This window comes from Oncorhynchus keta, unplaced genomic scaffold (genome assembly GCF_023373465.1).
Source record: "Oncorhynchus keta strain PuntledgeMale-10-30-2019 unplaced genomic scaffold, Oket_V2 Un_contig_1076_pilon_pilon, whole genome shotgun sequence".
In the NCBI taxonomy this organism is placed as follows: Eukaryota; Metazoa; Chordata; class Actinopteri; order Salmoniformes; family Salmonidae; genus Oncorhynchus; species Oncorhynchus keta.
In genome coordinates, this window is record NW_026277194.1 from 11,306 (window position 1) to 32,848 (window position 21,543).

General features: G+C 36.5%; 1 protein-coding gene across 1 annotated transcript in view; it reads left to right on the forward strand.

Annotated features, from left to right (window-relative positions):
* Window positions 1-1,259: 1,259 nt before the first annotated feature.
* Window positions 1,260-21,543, forward strand: part of LOC127917110 (UPF0524 protein C3orf70 homolog A-like) — a 38,048-nt gene continuing 17,764 nt past the window's right edge. Inside the window, exon 1 of the mRNA XM_052500473.1 lies at window positions 1,260-1,908. Coding sequence (XP_052356433.1) covers window positions 1,734-1,908 — 175 coding nt within the window. The 5' untranslated portion in view covers window positions 1,260-1,733. The remainder of the gene's footprint in view (window positions 1,909-21,543) is intronic.

The following is a 21,543-nucleotide window of genomic DNA, read 5'->3' on the forward strand; positions in this document are numbered from 1 at the left end:
GTTATCTCAGGTCTCTCTTTATGTAGGATTGTGGTGTCTCTCTTTATGTAGGATTGTGGTGTCTCTCTTTATGTAGGATTGTGGTGTCTCTCTTTATGTAGGATTGTGGTGTCTCTCTTTATGTAGGATTGTGGTGTCTCTCTTTATGTAGGATTGTGGTGTCTCTCTTTATGTAGGATTGTGGTGTCTCTCTTTATGTAGTGTTGTGGTGTCTCTCTTTATGTAGGTTGTGGTGTCTCTCTTTATGTAGGATTGTGGTGTCTCTCTTTATGTAGTGTTGTGGTGTCTCTCTTTATGTAGTGTTGTGGTGTCTCTCTTTATGTAGGATTGTGGTGTCTCTCTTTTATGTAGGATTGTGGTGTCTCTCTTTATGTAGTGTTGTGGTGTCTCTCTTTATGTAGTGTTGTGGTGTCTCTCTTTATGTAGTGTTGTGGTGTCTCTCTTTATGTAGTGTTGTGGTGTCTCTCTTTATGTAGTGTTGTGGTGTCTCTCTTTATGTCTCTCTTGTAGTGTTGTGGTGTCTCTCTTTATGTAGTGTTGTGGTGTCTCTCTTTGGTAATGTTGTGGTGTCTCTCTTTATGTAGTGTTGTGGTGTCTCTCTTTATGTAGTGTTGTGGTGTCTCTCTTTATGTAGTGTTGTGGTGTCTCTCTTTATGTAGTGTTGTGGTGTCTCTCTTTATGTAGTGTTGTGGTGTCTCTCTTTATGTAGTGTTGTGGTGTCTCTCTTTATGTAGTGTTGTGGTGTCTCTCTTTATGTAGTGTTGTGGTGTCTCTCTTTATGTAGTGTTGTGGTGTCTCTCTTTATGTAGTGTTGTGGTGTCTCTCTTTATGTAGTGTTGTGGTGTCTCTCTTTATGTAGTGTTGTGGTGTCTCTCTTTATGTAGTGTTGTGGTGTCTCTCTTTATGTAGTGTTGTGGTGTCTCTCTGATCATGATGTGTGTTTTGTTCTATATTTTGTTTCACCTTTTGGTAGGCCGTCATTGTAAATACGATTTTTTTTCTTTACTGATTGGCCTAGTTAAATAAAGTTTAAATTAATTTAAAAAAATAAAGGATTCGTTAACAGAATGACCTATATTTATCTTGAAAAAGGTTGCTTCCGATTCAAATTATAGGCTTTGTTTACATGATTACTTTCATCTGAATCAGTTATGATTTCGGAGGAAAGGCTATTACAGCCAGAAATGAGGACAATAGACCAAATATCGGACTTCCTTTGTGGCTGAACCGAACTGGAGAGAGAGAGAGAGAGAGAGAGAGAGAGGAGGAGGAGGGGATAGCCTAAGAGGAAGGAAACGGCGAGGGGTTCATCAACAGACAGGGGAGTCTCTTGTCAGGCTGATAGAAGGCTGGCTATATCAAATGAAAGCCTGACACGGGATACGCCACGGAAATCTCTCTGGCTGAGATAACCTCGTCGACGTTTACAGAAAATCATTCCAGCGGCTGGAGATCCAGATGTTTACGTAAAACAAGCTGTCAATCGTATTCTTGGAACTGGAACTTTCATCGCATTTTGATTCTCTCGTTGCTGCTTGGGGGGGGCTACAACGGGGCCACATTTAACTCGTTTGCGTCACGCTTTGGAGTTTCCTCCCTGGATAGACATTTGGCGTTTGCTGAGGTTTTGAGACCAAAACCGAAATTCCAGACCATTTTTGGCTGGTGGGCTAAAGCTGCGTTCTCTGATGGGTTACATGGCGTGCGTTTGATCCTGGGGTGTGCGCTACGCGATGGCCGCGTCGGGCGGACGGAAGAGCGAGAAGTTGGACGAGGCGCAGGCGTTGGCCCGGAGCTGCGCGGGGAGACCGGACTTTCTCCCGTGCGACGGACTGTCCATCTGCGCCACACACAGCCATGGGAAGTGCTTCAAGCTCCACTGGTGCTGCCACTTGGGATGGTGTCACTGTAAGTAGCCTTACTTAAAGCCCGTCGATGTCTCACCATTCTCTGGGTTCTCCATGTGCTTAGCTGTGCTCTCCTCTCACTCCCTGGTTGGAAGGAGAAATGAATGTCTATAAATAGCCTGTTATATGTGAATGTTTACAAGAATAGCAGCCTATTGTTTGACTTCAGACAATTATACTGCCCTACCAAGCAAAAAGGCAGTAACTGCTCATAGCGTGAAACTGAGAAAAATAGCTTTTATTTACGTTGGTTTCATAGTAACTTTATACAGTTACTGTCAACATGACCCCTATTTTATCCTGAACACAACACAATAGAGACAGGATACTTGTCCACATGATTAAGCATGTCTTTTAATTCTAGCAAAAATGACAATTACTGCCTTTTTGCTTGGTAGGGCAGTATGGTGTTACCAGTGGAGCCCTCCTCCGTTTTTGTTGGCTTGTTGGAAAGCAGACATCCATCCTCTTAGCTGGATGGGACAAGTCAACACAGACATTCTGATGTGATAGACTACATATCTAAAGACAGAGCCTAAATTCAGCTGATAAAACCGGTAGCAGGCTAGAATATTGTTCCTAGTTATTCAATGTTGGCTCAGTGGTGCAGGCAGGCAAGACAGACAAGACAGACCAGACAGACAGACACAGTATGATGAACCTCCACCAGTGTACCTTACATGGACTGTCACCCTCACAGCTGGAAGCTGCTGATAGAGAGAGAATGAATGATGTTAAAGATAGTGAATTCATCCAACCTCTTATTCATCAACAGACCATGTCTGTCTTGCAGCTCAGCCTCAGCAGTTGGCTACTGAGATGACTAAATAGACTACACTGTCTTACAATCTATAAGAATCTCATGACCAAGTCTCCAAGAATTCAGACAGGACTGCCAGACTAGAGTATTGAGGATCGTTGTCTGGACCTTGAGGTTATAAACTACAGTTGGCTCTCTTTACACCAAAATCTGTTTTTTAGGCAACAAGCTTGTTTCTCTGCACTACAACAGACATTGATGAAGGTATTATCTGGTTTCTCTGCACTACAACAGACATTGATGAAGGTATTATCTGGTTTCTCTGCACTACAACAGCTGGGTTGTGATGAAGGTATTATCTGGTTTCTCTGCACTACAACAGACATTGATGAAGGTATTATGTGGTTTCTCTGCACTACAACAGACATTGATGAAGGTATTATCTGGTTTCTCTGCACTACAACAGACATTGATGAAGGTATTATCTGGTTTCTCTGCACTACAACAGATATTGATGAAGGTATTATCTGGTTTCTCTGCACTACAACAGATATTGATGAAGGTATTATCTGGTTTCTCTACACTACAACAGCTGGTGTAGGATGAAGGTATTATCTTGTTTCTCTGCACTACAACAGACATTGATGAAGGTATTATCTGGTTTCTCTGCACTACAACAGACATTGATGAAGGTATTATCTTGTTTCTCTGCACTACAACAGCTGGGTTATGATGAAGGTATTATCTGGTTTCTCTGCACTACAACAGACATTGATGAAGGTATTATCTGGTTTCTCTGCACTACAACAGACATTGATGAAGGTATTATCTGGTTTCTCTGCACTACAACAGCTTGGTTATGATGAAGGTATTATCTGGTTTCTCTGCACTACAACAGACATTGATGAAGGTATTATCTGGTTTCTCTGCACTACAACAGACATTGATGAAGGTATTATCTGGTTTCTCTGCACTACAACAGACATTGATGAAGGTATTATCTGGTTTCTCTGCACTACAACAGACATTGATGAAGGTATTATCTTGTTTCTCTGCACTACAACAGACATTGATGAAGGTATTATCTGGTTTCTCTGCACTACAACAGACATTGATGAAGGTATTATCTGGTTTCTCTGCACTACAACAGACATTGATGAAGGTATTATCTGGTTTCTCTGCACTACAACAGATATTGATGAAGGTATTATCTGGTTTCTCTGCACTACAACAGACATTGATGAAGGTATTATCTTGTTTCTCTGCACTACAACAGCTGGTGTATGATGAAGGTATCATTACATTGTTAATAATGTCTTACAACACTACAACACCAAGTAGTGACACTGAGTGTAGTTACACTCAGCCACCAGTAGAGGGCAGGCTCACTTCCTCACTGTCTGACCAGGTTACACGTGGTGGAAACAGGTGATAGAAGACCAAGCCAATACTGAGGGATATATAGAGAGAGAGTGTGTGTGTGTGTGTGTGTGCCCAACATCCCCACTAAACCTAATCATCAGACACACTGCACTTTATCAAGCGCCTACTGTACCTTCTGCAGCAAAGTGTTTGGAGTAAATATTACACTTTCTAAGGAGTGTCTGGAACTGTATCTGTCTAGACTAGCACCCATTAGAGTAGCATGGAGACTGAGTCCCAGAGAGAGTTTAGTTTTCCTCCGTCAACTAGGGAGGGAGGGGAGGAAGAGGAGGGAGGGAGGGAGAGAGGGAAGGAGGGAGGGAGGGAGGGAAGGAGAGAGGGAGGGAGGGAGGGGGAGGGAGGGAGGGAGGGAGGGGGGGGGGGGGAGGGAGGAAGAGGGAGTGTTTAACCAGGGACCATAAAGCCCTGTAGTTAACCAGGGATCATAAAGCCCTGTAGTTAACCAGGGATCATAAAGCCCTGTAGTTAACCAGGGATCATAAAGCCCTGTGGTTAACCAGGGATCATAAAGCCCTGTAGTTAACCAGGGACCATAAAGCCCTGTAGTTAACCAGGGACCATAAAGCCCTGTAGTTAACCAGGGACCATAAAGCCCTGTGTTAACCAGGGATCATAAAGCCCTGTAGTTAACCAGGGATCATAAAGCCCTGTGGTTAACCAGGGACCATAAAGCCCTGTAGTTAACCAGGGACCAAGAGTTTGACGTGTGTGTGTGTGTGTGTGTGTGTGTGTGTGTGTGTGTGTGTGTGTGTGTGTGTGTGTGTGTGTGTGTGTGTGTGTGTGTGTGTGTGTGTGTGTGTGTGTGTGTGTGTGTGTGTGTGTGTGTGTGTGTGTGTGTGTGTGTGTGTGTGTGTACGTTTTGGAGTAGTGAGACCCTAGAAAAGCCTGTGAAATGTGTTGTCAGTCAGTTTCCTTTTCTGTATCAGTAACACAGTCATCTGTCCTGACTTGACTTCACAGTACTGTTCAGTAACTGGTAGCTGCTGTGTCTGTCAGCCTACATCCTCTGTAATGCTCCTCCATTCTCCGTTTGCTGCATTGTTATTGTGATAGGTAAGTCAAGCAGTTCTGTGTCTCCGGGCCGGACGCCAAAACAACATTGTTATTGTGTCAAGCTGAAGTGACAGAGGAAGGCATTTCAAAAAGTATCTCATAGTCACACTGTATTCTATAGCCTGAACACACTAATGTTATACACAGAACATCAACACACAGCTGTCTCTGGGCTGATGGTCTCTGGGCTGATGGTCTCTGGGCTGACTGTCTCTGGGCTGACGGTCTCTGGGCTGACGGTCTCTGGGCTGACGGTCTCTGGGCTGACGGTCTCTGGGCTGACGGTCTCTGGGCTGACTGTCTCTGGGCTGACTGTCTCTGGGCTGACGGTCTCTGGGCTGACTGTCTCTGGGCTGACTGTCTCTGGGCTGACTGTCTCTGGGCTGACTGTCTCTGGGCTGACGGTCTGTGGGCTGACTGTCTCTGGTCTGACTGTCTCTGGGCTGACGGTCTCTGGGCTGACTGTCTCTGGGCTGACTGTCTCTGGGCTGACTGTCTCTGAGCTGACGGTCTCTGGGCTGACGGTCTCTGGGCTGATGGTCTCTGGGCTGACGGTCTCTGGGCTGACTGTCTCTGGGCTGACGGTCTCTGGGCTGACTGTCTCTGGGCTGACGGTCTCTGGGCTGACTGTCTCTGGGCTGACGGTCTCTGGGCTGACGGTCTCTGGGCTGACTGTCTCTGGGCTGACTGTCTCTGGGCTGACGGTCTCTGGGCTGACTGTCTCTGGGCTGACTGTCTCTGGGCTGACGGTCTCTGGGCTGACTGTCTCTGGGCTGACTGTCTCTGGGCTGACTGTCTCTGGGCTGACTGTCTCTGGGCTGACGGTCTCTGGGCTGACGGTCTCTGGGCTGACTGTCTCTGGGCTGACGGTCTCTGGGCTGACTGTCTCTGGGCTGACGGTCTCTGGGCTGACGGTCTCTGGGCTGACGGTCTCTGGGCTGACGGTCTCTGGGCTGACGGTCTCTGGGCTGACTGTCTCTGGGCTGACGGTCTCTGGGCTGACTGTCTCTGGGCTGACTGTCTCTGGGCTGACTGTCTCTGGGCTGACGAATCACTGACAGGACAGTCTCTGGGCTGAGTGATCACTGACAGGACAGTCTCTGGGCTGAGTGATCACTGAGAGAACAGGCTGAGAGGGGTCAGCCTCAGAGGTTATAGTTCAGCTGCCACTTGACCTCTCTGGTCCGTCAAGCCCTATCAAACCATCCGGCCCGTTGCCATTTGTGATCCCTCCACACCCAACCCCTCTCCTCCCATCCTAGATGATTCAGACCCTGCTGTCAGCGTTAACAGAGGTATCCCACTGGGGGATGGAGGTATGGCAACAGCTCTCTCTCTCTCTCTCTCTCTCTCTCTCTCTCTCTCTCTCTCTCTCTCTCTCTCTCTCTCTCTCTCTCTCTCTCTCCTCCTCCTCCCTCCTCCTCCTGGAAACAAACAATGCTGAGGCTGTTACAGCCATGTTTCCATCACCTCCACTGTGTATATTATATGAAGTGTCTATAGTTCTCCCACCAACGCCGCCGTTGTTATGCATAATATTATATGAAGAGTATGAAGGGGTTATAGTTAATATAGGTCATTAATAATAAACAGGAAGTGTACATTACAGGGGCTATAGTTAATATAGGTCATTAATAATAAACAGGAAGTGTACATTACAGGGGTTATAGTTAATATAGGTCATTAATAATAAACAGGAAGTGTACATTACAGGGGTTATAGTTAATATAGGTCATTAATAATAAACAGGAAGTGTACATTACAGGGGTTATAGTTAATATAGGTCATTAATAATAAACAGGAAGTGTACATTACAGGGGTTATAGTTAATATAGGTCATTAATAATAAACAGGAAGTGTACATTACAGGGGTTATAGTTAATATAGGTCATTAATAATAAACAGGAAGTGTACATTACAGGGGTTATAGTTAATATAGGTCATTAATAATAAACAGGAAGTGTACATTACAGGGGTTATAGTTAATATAGGTCATTAATAATAAACAGGAAGTGTACATTACAGGGGTTATAGTTAATATAGGTCATTAATAATAAACAGGAAGTGTACATTACAGGGGTTATAGTTAATATAGGTCATTAATAATAAACAGGAAGTGTACATTACAGGGGTTATAGTTAATATAGGTCATTAATAATAAACAGGAAGTGTACATTACAGGGGTTATAGTTAATATAGGTCATTAATAATAAACAGGAAGTGTAAATTACAGGGTTATAGTTAATATAGGTCATTAATAATAAACAGGAAGTGTACATTACAGGGGTTATAGTTAATATAGGTCATTAATAATAAACAGGAAGTGTACATTACAGGGGTTATAGTTAATATAGGTCATTAATAATAAACAGGAAGTGTAAATTACAGGGGTTATAGTTAATATAGGTCATTAATAATAAACAGGAAGTGTACATTACAGGGGTTATAGTTAATATAGGTCATTAATAATAAACAGGAAGTGTACATTACAGGGGTTATAGTTAATATAGGTCATTAATAATAAACAGGAAGTGTACATTACAGGGTTATAGTTAATATAGGTCATTAATAATAAACAGGAAGTGTACATTACAGGGGTTATAGTTAATATAGGTCATTAATAATAAACAGGAAGTGTACATTACAGGGGTTATAGTTAATATAGGTCATTAATAATAAACAGGAAGTGTACATTACAGGGGTTATAGTTAATATAGGTCATTAATAATAAACAGGAAGTGTACATTACAGGGGTTATAGTTAATATAGGTCATTAATAATAAACAGGAAGTGTACATTACAGGGGTTATAGTTAATATAGGTCATTAATAATAAACAGGAAGTGTACATTACAGGGGTTATAGTTAATATAGATCATTAATAATAAACAGGAAGTGTACATTACAGGGGTTATAGTTAATATAGGTCATTAATAATAAACAGGAAGTGTACATTACAGGGGTTATAGTTAATATAGGTCATTAATAATAAACAGGAAGTGTACATTACAGGGGTTATAGTTAATATAGGTCATTAATAATAAACAGGAAGTGTACATTACAGGGGTTATAGTTAATATAGGTCATTAATAATAAACAGGAAGTGTACATTACAGGGGTTATAGTTAATAGTTAATAAACAGGAAGTGTACATTACAGGGGTTATAGTTCATTAATAATAAACAGGAAGTGTACATTACAGGGGTTATAGTTAATATAGGTCATTAATAATAAACAGGAAGTGTACATTACAGGGGTTATAGTTAATATAGGTCATTAATAATAAACAGGAAGTGTACATTACAGGGGTTATAGTTAATATAGGTCATTAATAATAAACAGGAAGTGTACATTACAGGGGGTTATAGGTCATTAATATAAACAGGAAGTGTACATTAAGGGTTAATAAGGTCATTAATAATAAACAGGAAGTGTACATTACTAGGGGTTATAGTTAATAGGAAGGTCATTAATAATAAACAGGAAGTGTACATTACAGGGGTTATAGTTAATATAGGTCATTAATAATAAACAGGAAGTGTACATTACAGGGGTTATAGTTAATATAGGTCATTAATAATAAACAGGAAGTGTACATTACAGGGTTATAGTTAATATAGGTCATTAATAATAAACAGGAAGTGTACATTACAGGGTTATAGTTAATATAGGTCATTAATAATAAACAGGAAGTGTACATTACAGGGGTTATAGTTAATATAGGTCATTAATAATAAACAGGAAGTGTACATTACAGGGGTTATAGTTAATATAGGTCATTAATAATAAACAGGAAGTGTACATTACAGGGGTTATAGTTAATATAGGTCATTAATAATAAACAGGAAGTGTACATTACAGGGGTTATAGTTAATATAGGTCATTAATAATAAACAGGAAGTGTACATTACAGGGTTAAGTGTAGGGAAGTGTACATTACAGGGTTATAGTTAATATAGGTCATTAATAATAAACAGGAAGTGTACATTACAGGGGTTATAGTTAATATAGGTCATTAATAATAAACAGGAAGTGTACATTACAGGGGTTATAGTTAATATAGGTCATTAATAATAAACAGGAAGTGTACATTACAGGGGTTATAGTTAATATAGGTCATTAATAATAAACAGGAAGTGTAATTACAGGGGTTATAGTTAATATAGGTCATTAATAATAAACAGGAAGTGTACATTACAGGGGTTATAGTTAATATAGGTCATTAATAATAAACAGGAAGTGTACATTACAGGGGTTATAGTTAATATAGGTCATTAATAATAAACAGGAAGTGTACATTACAGGGGTTATAGTTAATATAGGTCATTAATAATAAACAGGAAGTGTACATTACAGGGGTTATAGTTAATATAGGTCATTAATAATAAACAGGAAGTGTACATTACAGGGGTTATAGTTAATATAGGTCATTAATAATAAACAGGAAGTGTACATTACAGGGGTTATAGTTAATATAGGTCATTAATAATAAACAGGAAGTGTACATTACAGGGGTTATAGTTAATATAGGTCATTAATAATAAACAGGAAGTGTACATTACAGGGGTTATAGTTAATATAGGTCATTAATAATAAACAGGAAGTGTACATTACAGGGGTTATAGTTAATATAGGTCATTAATAATAAACAGGAAGTGTACATTACAGGGGTTATAGTTAATATAGGTCATTAATAATAAACAGGAAGTGTACATTACAGGGTTATAGTTAATATAGGTCATTAATAATAAACAGGAAGTGTACATTACAGGGTTATAGTTAATATAGGTCATTAATAATAAACAGGAAGTGTACATTACAGGGGTTATAGTTAATATAGGTCATTAATAATAAACAGGAAGTGTACATTACAGGGTTATAGTTAATATAGGTCATTAATAATAAACAGGAAGTGTACATTACAGGGTTATAGTTAATATAGGTCATTAATAATAAACAGGAAGTGTACATTACAGGGTTATAGTTAATATAGGTCATTAATAATAAACAGGAGTGTACATTACAGGGGTTATAGTTAATATAGGTCATTAATAATAAACAGGAAGTGTACATTACAGGGGTTATAGTTAATATAGATCATTAATAATAAACAGGAAGTGTACATTACAGGGTTATAGTTAATATAGGTCATTAATAATAAACAGGAAGTGTACATTACAGGGGTTATAGTTAATATAGGTCATTAATAATAAACAGGAAGTGTACATTACAGGGGTTATAGTTAATATAGGTCATTAATAATAAACAGGAAGTGTACATTACAGGGGTTATAGTTAATATAGGTCATTAATAATAAACAGGAAGTGTACATTACAGGGGTTATAGTTAATATAGATCATTAATAATAAACAGGAAGTGTACATTACAGGGGTTATAGTTAATATAGGTCATTAATAATAAACAGGAAGTGTACATTACAGGGGTTATAGTTAATATAGGTCATTAATAATAAACAGGAAGTGTACATTACAGGGGTTATAGTTAATATAGGTCATTAATAATAAACAGGAAGTGTACATTACAGGGGTTATAGTTAATATAGGTCATTAATAATAAACAGGAAGTGTACATTACAGGGTTATAGTTAATATAGGTCATTAATAATAAACAGGAAGTGTACATTACAGGGGTTATAGTTAATATAGGTCATTAATAATAAACAGGAAGTGTACATTACAGGGGTTATAGTTAATATAGGTCATTAATAATAAACAGGAAGTGTACATTACAGGGTTATAGTTAATATAGGTCATTAATAATAAACAGGAAGTGTACATTACAGGGGTTATAGTTAATATAGGTCATTAATAATAAACAGGAAGTGTACATTACAGGGGTTATAGTTAATATAGGTCATTAATAATAAACAGGAAGTGTACATTACAGGGGTTATAGTTAATATAGGTCATTAATAATAAACAGGAAGTGTACATTACAGGGGTTATAGTTAATATAGGTCATTAATAATAAACAGGAAGTGTACATTACAGGGGTTATAGTTAATATAGGTCATTAATAATAAACAGGAAGTGTACATTACAGGGGTTATAGTTAATATAGATCATTAATAATAAACAGGAAGTGTACATTACAGGGTTATAGTTAATATAGGTCATTAATAATAAACAGGAAGTGTACATTACAGGGTTATAGTTAATATAGGTCATTAATAATAAACAGGAAGTGTACATTACAGGGGTTATAGTTAATATAGGTCATTAATAATAAACAGGAAGTGTACATTACAGGGGTTATAGTTAATATAGGTCATTAATAATAAACAGGAAGTGTACATTACAGGGGTTATAGTTAATATAGGTCATTAATAATAAACAGGAAGTGTACATTACAGGGGTTATAGTTAATATAGATCATTAATAATAAACAGGAAGTGTACATTACAGGGGTTATAGTTAATATAGGTCATTAATAATAAACAGGAAGTGTACATTACAGGGGTTATAGTTAATATAGGTCATTAATAATAAACAGGAAGTGTACATTACAGGGTTATAGTTAATATAGGTCATTAATAATAAACAGGAAGTGTACATTACAGGGGTTATAGTTAATATAGGTCATTAATAATAAACAGGAAGTGTACATTACAGGGGTTATAGTTAATATAGGTCATTAATAATAAACAGGAAGTGTACATTACAGGGGTTATAGTTAATATAGGTCATTAATAATAAACAGGAAGTGTACATTACAGGGGTTATAGTTAATATAGGTCATTAATAATAAACAGGAAGTGTACATTACAGGGGTTATAGTTAATATAGGTCATTAATAATAAACAGGAAGTGTACATTACAGGGGTTATAGTTAATATAGGTCATTAATAATAAACAGGAAGTGTACATTACAGGGGTTATAGTTAATATAGATCATTAATAATAAACAGGAAGTGTACATTACAGGGGTTATAGTTAATATAGGTCATTAATAATAAACAGGAAGTGTACATTACAGGGTTATAGTTAATATAGGTCATTAATAATAAACAGGAAGTGTACATTACAGGGGTTATAGTTAATATAGGTCATTAATAATAAACAGGAAGTGTACATTACAGGGGTTATAGTTAATATAGGTCATTAATAATAAACAGGAAGTGTACATTACAGGGGTTATAGTTAATATAGGTCATTAATAATAAACAGGAAGTGTACATTACAGGGGTTATAGTTAATATAGGTCATTAATAATAAACAGGAAAGTGTACATTACAGGGTTATAGTTAATATAGGTCATTAATAATAAACAGGAAGTGTACATTACAGGGGTTATAGTTAATATAGGTCATTAATAATAAACAGGAAGTGTACATTACAGGGTTATAGTTAATATAGGTCATTAATAATAAACAGGAAGTGTACATTACAGGGTTATAGTTAATATAGGTCATTAATAATAAACAGGAAGTGTACATTAGACAGGGGTTATAGTTAATATAGGTCATTAATAATAAACAGGAAGTGTACATTACAGGGGTTATAGTTAATATAGGTCATTAATAATAAACAGGAAGTGTACATTACAGGGTTATAGTTAATATAGGTCATTAATAATAAACAGGAAGTGTACATTAGACAGGGGTTAATAACATTAATAATATAGGTCATTAATTAAACAGGGGTGCATTACAGGGTTATAGTTAATATAGGTCATTAATAATAAACAGGAAGTGTACATTACAGGGGTTATAGTTAATATAGGTCATTAATAATAAACAGGAAGTGTACATTACAGGGGTTATAGTTAATATAGGTCATTAATAATAAACAGTGAAGTGTACATTAAACAGGGGTTATAGTTAATATAGGTTATTAATAAACAGGAAGTGTACATTACAGGGTTATAGTGTAAACAGGAAGTGTACATTACAGGGTTATAGTTAATATAGGTAATTAATAATAAACAGGAAGTGTACATTAGACAGGGGTTATAGTTAATATAGGTCATTAATAATAAACAGGAAGTGTACATTACAGGGTTATAGTTAATATAGATCATTAATAATAAACAGGAAGTGTACATTACAGGGGTTATAGTTAATATAGGTAATTAATAATAAACAGGAAGTGTACATTAGACAGGGGTTATAGTTAATATAGGTCATTAATAATAAACAGGAAGTGTACATTACAGGGGTTATAGTTAATATAGATCATTAATAATAAACAGGAAGTGTACATTAGACAGGGGTTATAGTTAATATAGGTAATTAATAATAAACAGGAAGTGTACATTAGACAGGGTTATAGTTAATATAGGTCATTAATAATAAACAGGAAGTGTACATTACAGGGGTTATAGTTAATATAGGTCATTAATAATAAACAGGAAGTGTACATTACAGGGGTTATAGTTAATATAGGTCATTAATAATAAACAGGAAGTGTACATTACAGGGGTTATAGTTAATATAGGTCATTAATAATAAACAGGAAGTGTACATTACAGGGGTTATAGTTAATATAGGTCATTAATAATAAACAGGAAGTGTACATTACAGGGGTTATAGTTAATATAGGTCATTAATAATAAACAGGAAGTGTACATTACAGGGTTATAGTTAATATAGGTCATTAATAATAAACAGGAAGTGTACATTAGACAGGGTTATAGTTAATATAGGTCATTAATAATAAACAGGAAGTGTACATTACAGGGTTATAGTTAATATAGATCATTAATAATAAACAGGAAGTGTACATTAGACAGGGGTTATAGTTAATATAGGTCATTAATAATAAACAGGAAGTGTACATTACAGGGTTATAGTTAATATAGGTCATTAATAATAAACAGGAAGTGTACATTAGACAGGGTTATAGTTAATATAGGTCATTAATAATAAACAGGAAGTGTACATTACAGGGTTATAGTTAATATAGGTCATTAATAATAAACAGGAAGTGTAATTAGACAGGGTTATAGTTAATATAGGTCATTAATAATAAACAGGAAGTGTACATTAGACAGGGTTATAGTTAATATAGGTCATTAATAATAAACAGGAAGTGTACATTACAGGGGTTATAGTTAATATAGGTCATTAATAATAAACAGGAAGTGTACATTACAGGGGTTATAGTTAATATAGGTCATTAATAATAAACAGGAAGTGTACATTACAGGGGTTATAGTTAATATAGGTCATTAATAATAAACAGGAAGTGTACATTAACAGGGTTATAGTTAATATAGGTCATTAATAATAAACAGGAAGTGTACATTACAGGGGTTATAGTTAATATAGGTCATTAATAATAAACAGTGAATTAACAGTCTGAGAAGTAATGTAATAATTACATTAGACAGGGGTTATAGTTAATATAGGTCATTAATAATAAACAGGAAGTGTACATTACAGGGGTTATAGTTAATATAGGTCATTAATAATAAACAGGAAGTGTACATTACAGGGTTATAGTTAATATAGGTCATTAATAATAAACAGGAAGTGTACATTACAGGGTTATAGTTAATATAGGTCATTAATAATAAACAGGAAGTGTACATTAGACAGGGGTTATAGTTAATATAGATCATTAATAATAAACAGGAAGTGTACATTACAGGGGTTATAGTTAATATAGGTCATTAATAATAAACAGGAAGTGTACATTAGACAGGGTTATAGTTAATATAGGTCATTAATAATAAACAGGAAGTGTACATTACAGGGGTTATAGTTAATATAGGTCATTAATAATAAACAGTGAATTAACAGTCTGAGAAGTAATGTAATAATAAACAGGAAGTGTACATTAGACAGGGGTTATAGTTAATATAGGTAATTAATAATAAACAGGAAGTGTACATTACAGGGGTTATAGTTAATATAGGTCATTAATAATAAACAGGAAGTGTACATTACAGGGGTTATAGTTAATATAGGTCATTAATAATAAACAGGAAGTGTACATTAGACAGGGGTTATAGTTAATATAGGTCATTAATAATAAACAGGAAGTGTACATTACAGGGGTTATAGTTAATATAGGTCATTAATAATAAACAGGAAGTGTACATTAGACAGGGGTTATAGTTAATATAGGTCATTAATAATAAACAGGAAGTGTACATTACAGGGTTATAGTTAATATAGGTCATTAATAATAAACAGGAAGTGTACATTACAGGGGTTATAGTTAATATAGGTCATTAATAATAAACAGGAAGTGTACATTAGACAGGGGTTATAGTTAATATAGGTCATTAATAATAAACAGGAAGTGTACATTACAGGGTTATAGTTAATATAGGTCATTAATAATAAACAGGAAGTGTACATTACAGGGGTTATAGTTAATATAGGTCATTAATAATAAACAGGAAGTGTACATTACAGTGGTTATAGTTAATATAGGTCATTAATAATAAACAGGAAGTGTACATTACAGGGGTTATAGTTAATATAGGTCATTAATAATAAACAGTGAATTAACAGTCTGAGAAGTAATGTAATAATAAACAGGAAGTGTACATTAGACAGGGGTTATAGTTAATATAGGTAATTAATAATAAACAGGAAGTGTACATTACAGGGGTTATAGTTAATATAGGTCATTAATAATAAACAGGAAGTGTACATTACAGGGGTTATAGTTAATATAGGTCATTAATAATAAACAGGAAGTGTACATTACAGGGTTATAGTTAATATAGGTCATTAATAATAAACAGGAAGTGTACATTACAGGGGTTATAGTTAATATAGGTCATTAATAATAAACAGGAAGTGTACATTACAGGGGTTATAGTTAATATAGGTCATTAATAATAAACAGGAAGTGTACATTACAGGGGTTATAGTTAATATAGATCATTAATAATAAACAGGAAGTGTACATTACAGGGTTATAGTTAATATAGATAATTAATAATAAACAGGAAGTGTACATTAGACAGGGTTATAGTTAATATAGGTCATTAATAATAAACAGGAAGTGTACATTACAGGGGTTATAGTTAATATAGGTCATTAATAATAAACAGGAAGTGTACATTAGACAGGGGTTATAGTTAATATAGGTCATTAATAATAAACAGGAAGTGTACATTACAGTGGTTATAGTTAATATAGGTCATTAATAATAAACAGGAAGTGTAAATTACAGGGTTATAGTTAATATAGGTCATTAATAATAAACAGGAAGTATAAATTAGACAGGGGTTATAGTTAATATAGGTCATTAATAATAAACAGGAAGTGTACATTACAGGGGTTATAGTTAATATAGGTCATTAATAATAAACAGGAAGTGTACATTACAGGGTTATAGTTAATATAGGTCATTAATAATAAACAGGAAGTGTAGATTACAGGGGTTATAGTTAATATAGGTCATTAATAATAAACAGGAAGTGTACATTACAAGGTTATAGTTAATATAGGTCATTAATAATAAACAGGAAGTGTACATTACATGGGTTATAGTTAATATAGGTCATTAATAATAAACAGTGAATTAACAGTCTGAGAAGTAATGTAATAATAAACAGGAAGTGTAAATTAGACAGGGGTTATAGTTAATATAGATCATTAATAATAAACAGGAAGTGTACATTACAGGGGTTATAGTTAATATAGGTCATTAATAATAAACAGGAAGTGTAACATTACAGGGGTTATAGTTAATATAGGTCATTAATAATAAACAGGAAGTGTAAATTAGACAGGGGTTATAGTTAATATAGGTCATTAATAATAAACAGGAAGTGTACATTACAGGGTTATAGTTAATATAGGTCATTAATAATAAACAGGAAGTGTACATTAGACAGGGGTTATAGTTAATATAGGTCATTAATAATAAACAGGAAGTGTACATTACAGGGGTTATAGTTAATATAGGTCATTAATAATAAACAGGAAGTGTACATTAGACAGGGTTATAGTTAATATAGGTCATTAATAATAAACAGGAAGTGTACATTAGACAGGGGTTATAGGGGTTAATAGTGTACATTATAGTTATAGTTGAATTAATAAAAACAGGAAGTGTACATTACAGGGTTATAGTTAATATAGGTCATAATAATAAACAGGAAGTGTACATTACAGGGTTATAGTTAATATAGGTCATTAATAATAAACAGGAAGTGTATTAGACAGGGGTTATAGTTAATATAGGTCATTAATAATAAACAGGAAGTGTACATTACAGGGGTTATAGTTAATATAGGTCATTAATAATAAACAGGAAGTGTAAATTAGACAGGGGTTATAGTTAATATAGGTCATTAATAATAAACAGTGAATTAACAGTCTGAGAAGTAATGTGATAATAAACAGGAAGAGTCATACTCTACACATAGCTGTCATACTCTACATGTAGGTCAGCCTCTAAACCTGTCATCCTCTACACGTACCTGTCATCCTCTGCTGTCATCCTCTACATGTAGCTGTAAAACCTACATGTAGCTGTCATACTCTACATGTAGCTGTCATCCCTAAATAGGTCATCCCTACATGTACCTGTATCCTCTACTCTACATGTACCTGTCATCCTCTACATGTACCTGTCATGTGTGTCTACATGTACCTGTCATCCTCTACTCTACATGTACCGGTCATCCTCTACATGTAGCTGTCATCCTCTACATGTACTTGTCATCCTCTACTCTACATGTACCTGTCATCCTCTACATGTACCTGTCATCCTCTACATGTACTTGTCATACTCTACATGTACCGGTCATCCTCTACATGTACTTGTCATCCTCTACTCTACATGTACCGGTCATCCTCTACATGTACCGGTCATCCTCTACATGTACCTGTCATCCTCTACATGTACTTGTCATCCTCTACTCTACATGTACCTGTCATCTACTCTACATGTACCTGTCATCTACTCTACATGTACCTGGTATATAGAGACGCACTTTGACTGTGAATCTCTCTGCCAGACACTTTCCTCACCAACACCAGCTAGACCGTGATGGCCAGCTGTTGATTCAACAACATACAACAATGGAAATTACACAAGATATGTTTATAATATATTTTATTAATAACTCTACTCTACTTGTACCTGTCATCCTCTATATACATGTATATATATATATATATATATATATATATATATATATATATATATATATATATATATATATATATATATATATATATATATCATATATATATATATATCTGTATGTAGTCTAGTCCTGGTAGATACTGTATGTAGTCTAGTCCTGGTAGATACTGAATGTAGTCTAGTCCTGGTAGATACTGTATGTAGTCTTGTCCTGGTAGATACTGTACTGTAGTCTAGTACTGGTAGATACTGTACTGTTGTCCAGTCCTGGTAGATACTGTACTGTAGTCAGTCCTGGTAGATACTGTACTGTTGTCCAGTCCTGGTAGATACTGTATATAGTCTAGTCCTGGTAGACACTGTACTGTAGTCTAGTCCTGATAGATACTGTACTGTATGTAGTCTAGTCCTGGTAGATACTGTATATAGTCAGGTCCTGGTAGATACTGTATGTAGTCTAGTCCTGGTAGATACTGTATATAGTCTAGTCCTGGTAGACACTGTACTGTTGTCCAGTCCTGGTAGATACTGTATATAGTCTAGTCCTGGTAGATACTGTACTGTATGTAGTCTAGTCCTGGTAGATACTGTACTGTATGTAGTCTAGTCCTGGTAGATACTGTACTGTATGTAGTCTAGTCCTGGTAGATACTGTATATAGTCTAGTCCTGGTAGATACTGTACTGTAGTCTAGTCCTGGTAGATACTGTATATAGTCTAGTCCTGGTAGATACTGTATTTAGTCTAGTCCTGGTAGATACTGTATGTAGTCTAGTCCTGGTAGATACTGTATATAGTCTAGTCCTGGTAGATACTGTACTTTAGTCTAGTCCTGGTAGATACTGTATGTAGTCTAGTCCTGGTAGATACTGTATATAGTCTAGTCCTGGTAGATACTGTATTTAGTCTAGTCCTGGTAGATACTGTATATAGTCTAGTCCTGGTAGATACTGTATATAGTCTAGTCCTGGTAGATACTGTATATAGTCTAGTCCTGGTAGATACTGTATTTAGTCTAGTCCTGGTAGATACTGTATGTAGTCTAGTCCTGGTAGATACTGTATGTAGTCTAGTCCTGGTAGATACTGTATTTAGTCTAGTCCTGGTAGATACTGTATGTAGTCTAGTCCTGGTAGATACTGTATGTAGTCTAGTCCTGGTAGATACTGTACTGTATGTAGTCTAGTCCTGGTAGATACTGTATATAGTCTAGTCCTGGTAGATACTGTATGCAGTCTAGTCCTGGTAGACACTGTTTTAACAGCCGTTCTAGATGCTCTGTCTTGAGAGGAGCTACCTGACTGCTTGTGTAGGAAGTATGAATTATTGAACAGACAGAGAGACTGCCCTGTCCACACTGACCCAGAACCAAGGGATTACCAAGGGAATTACCCAGAGAACCTAGGACAGGGATGGGCAACTCCAGTCCTCCAGGGCCTGATTGGTGTCACACTTTTGTCCCAGCTAACACACCTGACTCCAATAATCACCTAATCATGATCTTTAGTTCAGAATGCGGTTAGTTTAATCAGCTGTGTTCCCTAGGGATGGGGGAAATGGTTGACACCACTTCAGAGGTGGGCTTGAACCCAACCTGAGAGTTTCAACCTGAGAGCTACACCCCGAGAGCTACACCCCGAGAGCTACACCCGAGAGCTACACCCTGAGAACTATAACCTGAGAGCTCCAACCTGAGAGCTCCAACCTGAGAGCTACAACCTGAGAGCTATAACCCGAGAGCTACACCCCGAGAAATATAACCTGAGAGCTACACCCCGAGAACTATAACCTGAGAGCTACAACCTGAGAACTACACCCCGAGAGCTACACCCTGAGAACTATAACCTGAGAGCTACAACCTGAGAAATATAACCTGAGAGCTACAACCTGAGATACACCCTGAGAACTATAACCTGAGAGCTACATCCTGAGAACTATAACCTGAGAGATACTACATCCTGAGAACTATAACCTGAGAGCTACACCCTGAGAACTATAACCTGAGAGCTACAACCTGAGAGCTATAACCTGAGAGATACACCCTGAGAGCTATAACCTGAGAGATACACCCAGAGAACTATAACCTGAGAGATACACCCTGAGAGATACACCCTGAGAACTATAACCTGAGAGCTACAACCTGAGAACTATAACCTGAGAACTATAACCTGACAGCTACACCCTGAGCGCTATAACCTGAGAACTATAACCTGAGAACTATAACCTGAGAGCTACACCCTGGGAACTATAACCTGAGAGCTATAACCTGAGAGCTACAACCTGAGAGCTATAACCTGAGAGCTATAACCTGAGAGATACACCCTGAGAACTATAACCTGAGAACTATAACCTGAGAGCTACAACTGTATGATCAAATAGTAATATATTCATGCAGTGTATGTCTGTTTCCTTATTAGTCCCTGGAGGCTGGGTTGGAGTGGTACTATGCACGTTCTCCTCTGTGATTACTCAGAGGGACAGGAAGTGAAACTAGGGCTGAAAATAGGAATGGATTTGGCACTCGTGGTTTTTGTGAATATTTGTTCTTAAAAATGCAAAAAAAACAGTGGCCTCATTTTACATTAGAGTGGCTGAAATGTTTCATTCTGAAAACAGGTTTTCTATATAGGTCATTAATAATAAACAGGAAGTATGTAGTCTAGTCCTGGTAGATACTGTATATAGTCTAGTCCTGGTAGATACTGTATGTAGTCTAGTCCTGGTAGATACTGTATATAGTCTAGTCCTGGTAGATACTGTATGTAGTCTAGTCCTGGTAGATACTGTATGTAGTCTAGTCCTGGTAGATACTGTATGTAGTCTAGTCCTGGTAGATACTGTATATAGTCTAGTCCTGGTAGATACTGTACTGTATGTAGTCTAGTCCTGGTAGACACTGTATGTAGTCTAGTTCCTGGTAGATACTGTACTGTAGTCTAGTCCTGGTAGATACTGTATGTAGTCTAGTCCTGGTAGATACTGTATATAGTCTAGTCCTGGTAGATACTGTATATAGTCTAGTCCTGGTAGATACTGTATATAGTCTAGTCCTGGTAGATACTGTATGTAGTCTAGTCCTGGTAGATACTGTATGTAGTCTAGTCCTGGTAGATACTCTAGGTAGTCTAGTCCTGGTAGATACTGTAGGTAGTCCAGTCCTGGTAGATACTGTAGGTAGTCCAGTCCTGGTAGATACTGTACTGTATGTAGTCTAGTCCTGGTAGATACTGTATGTAGTCTAGTCCTGGTAGATACTGTATGCAGTCTAGTCCTGGTAGACACTGTTTTAACAGCCGTTCTAG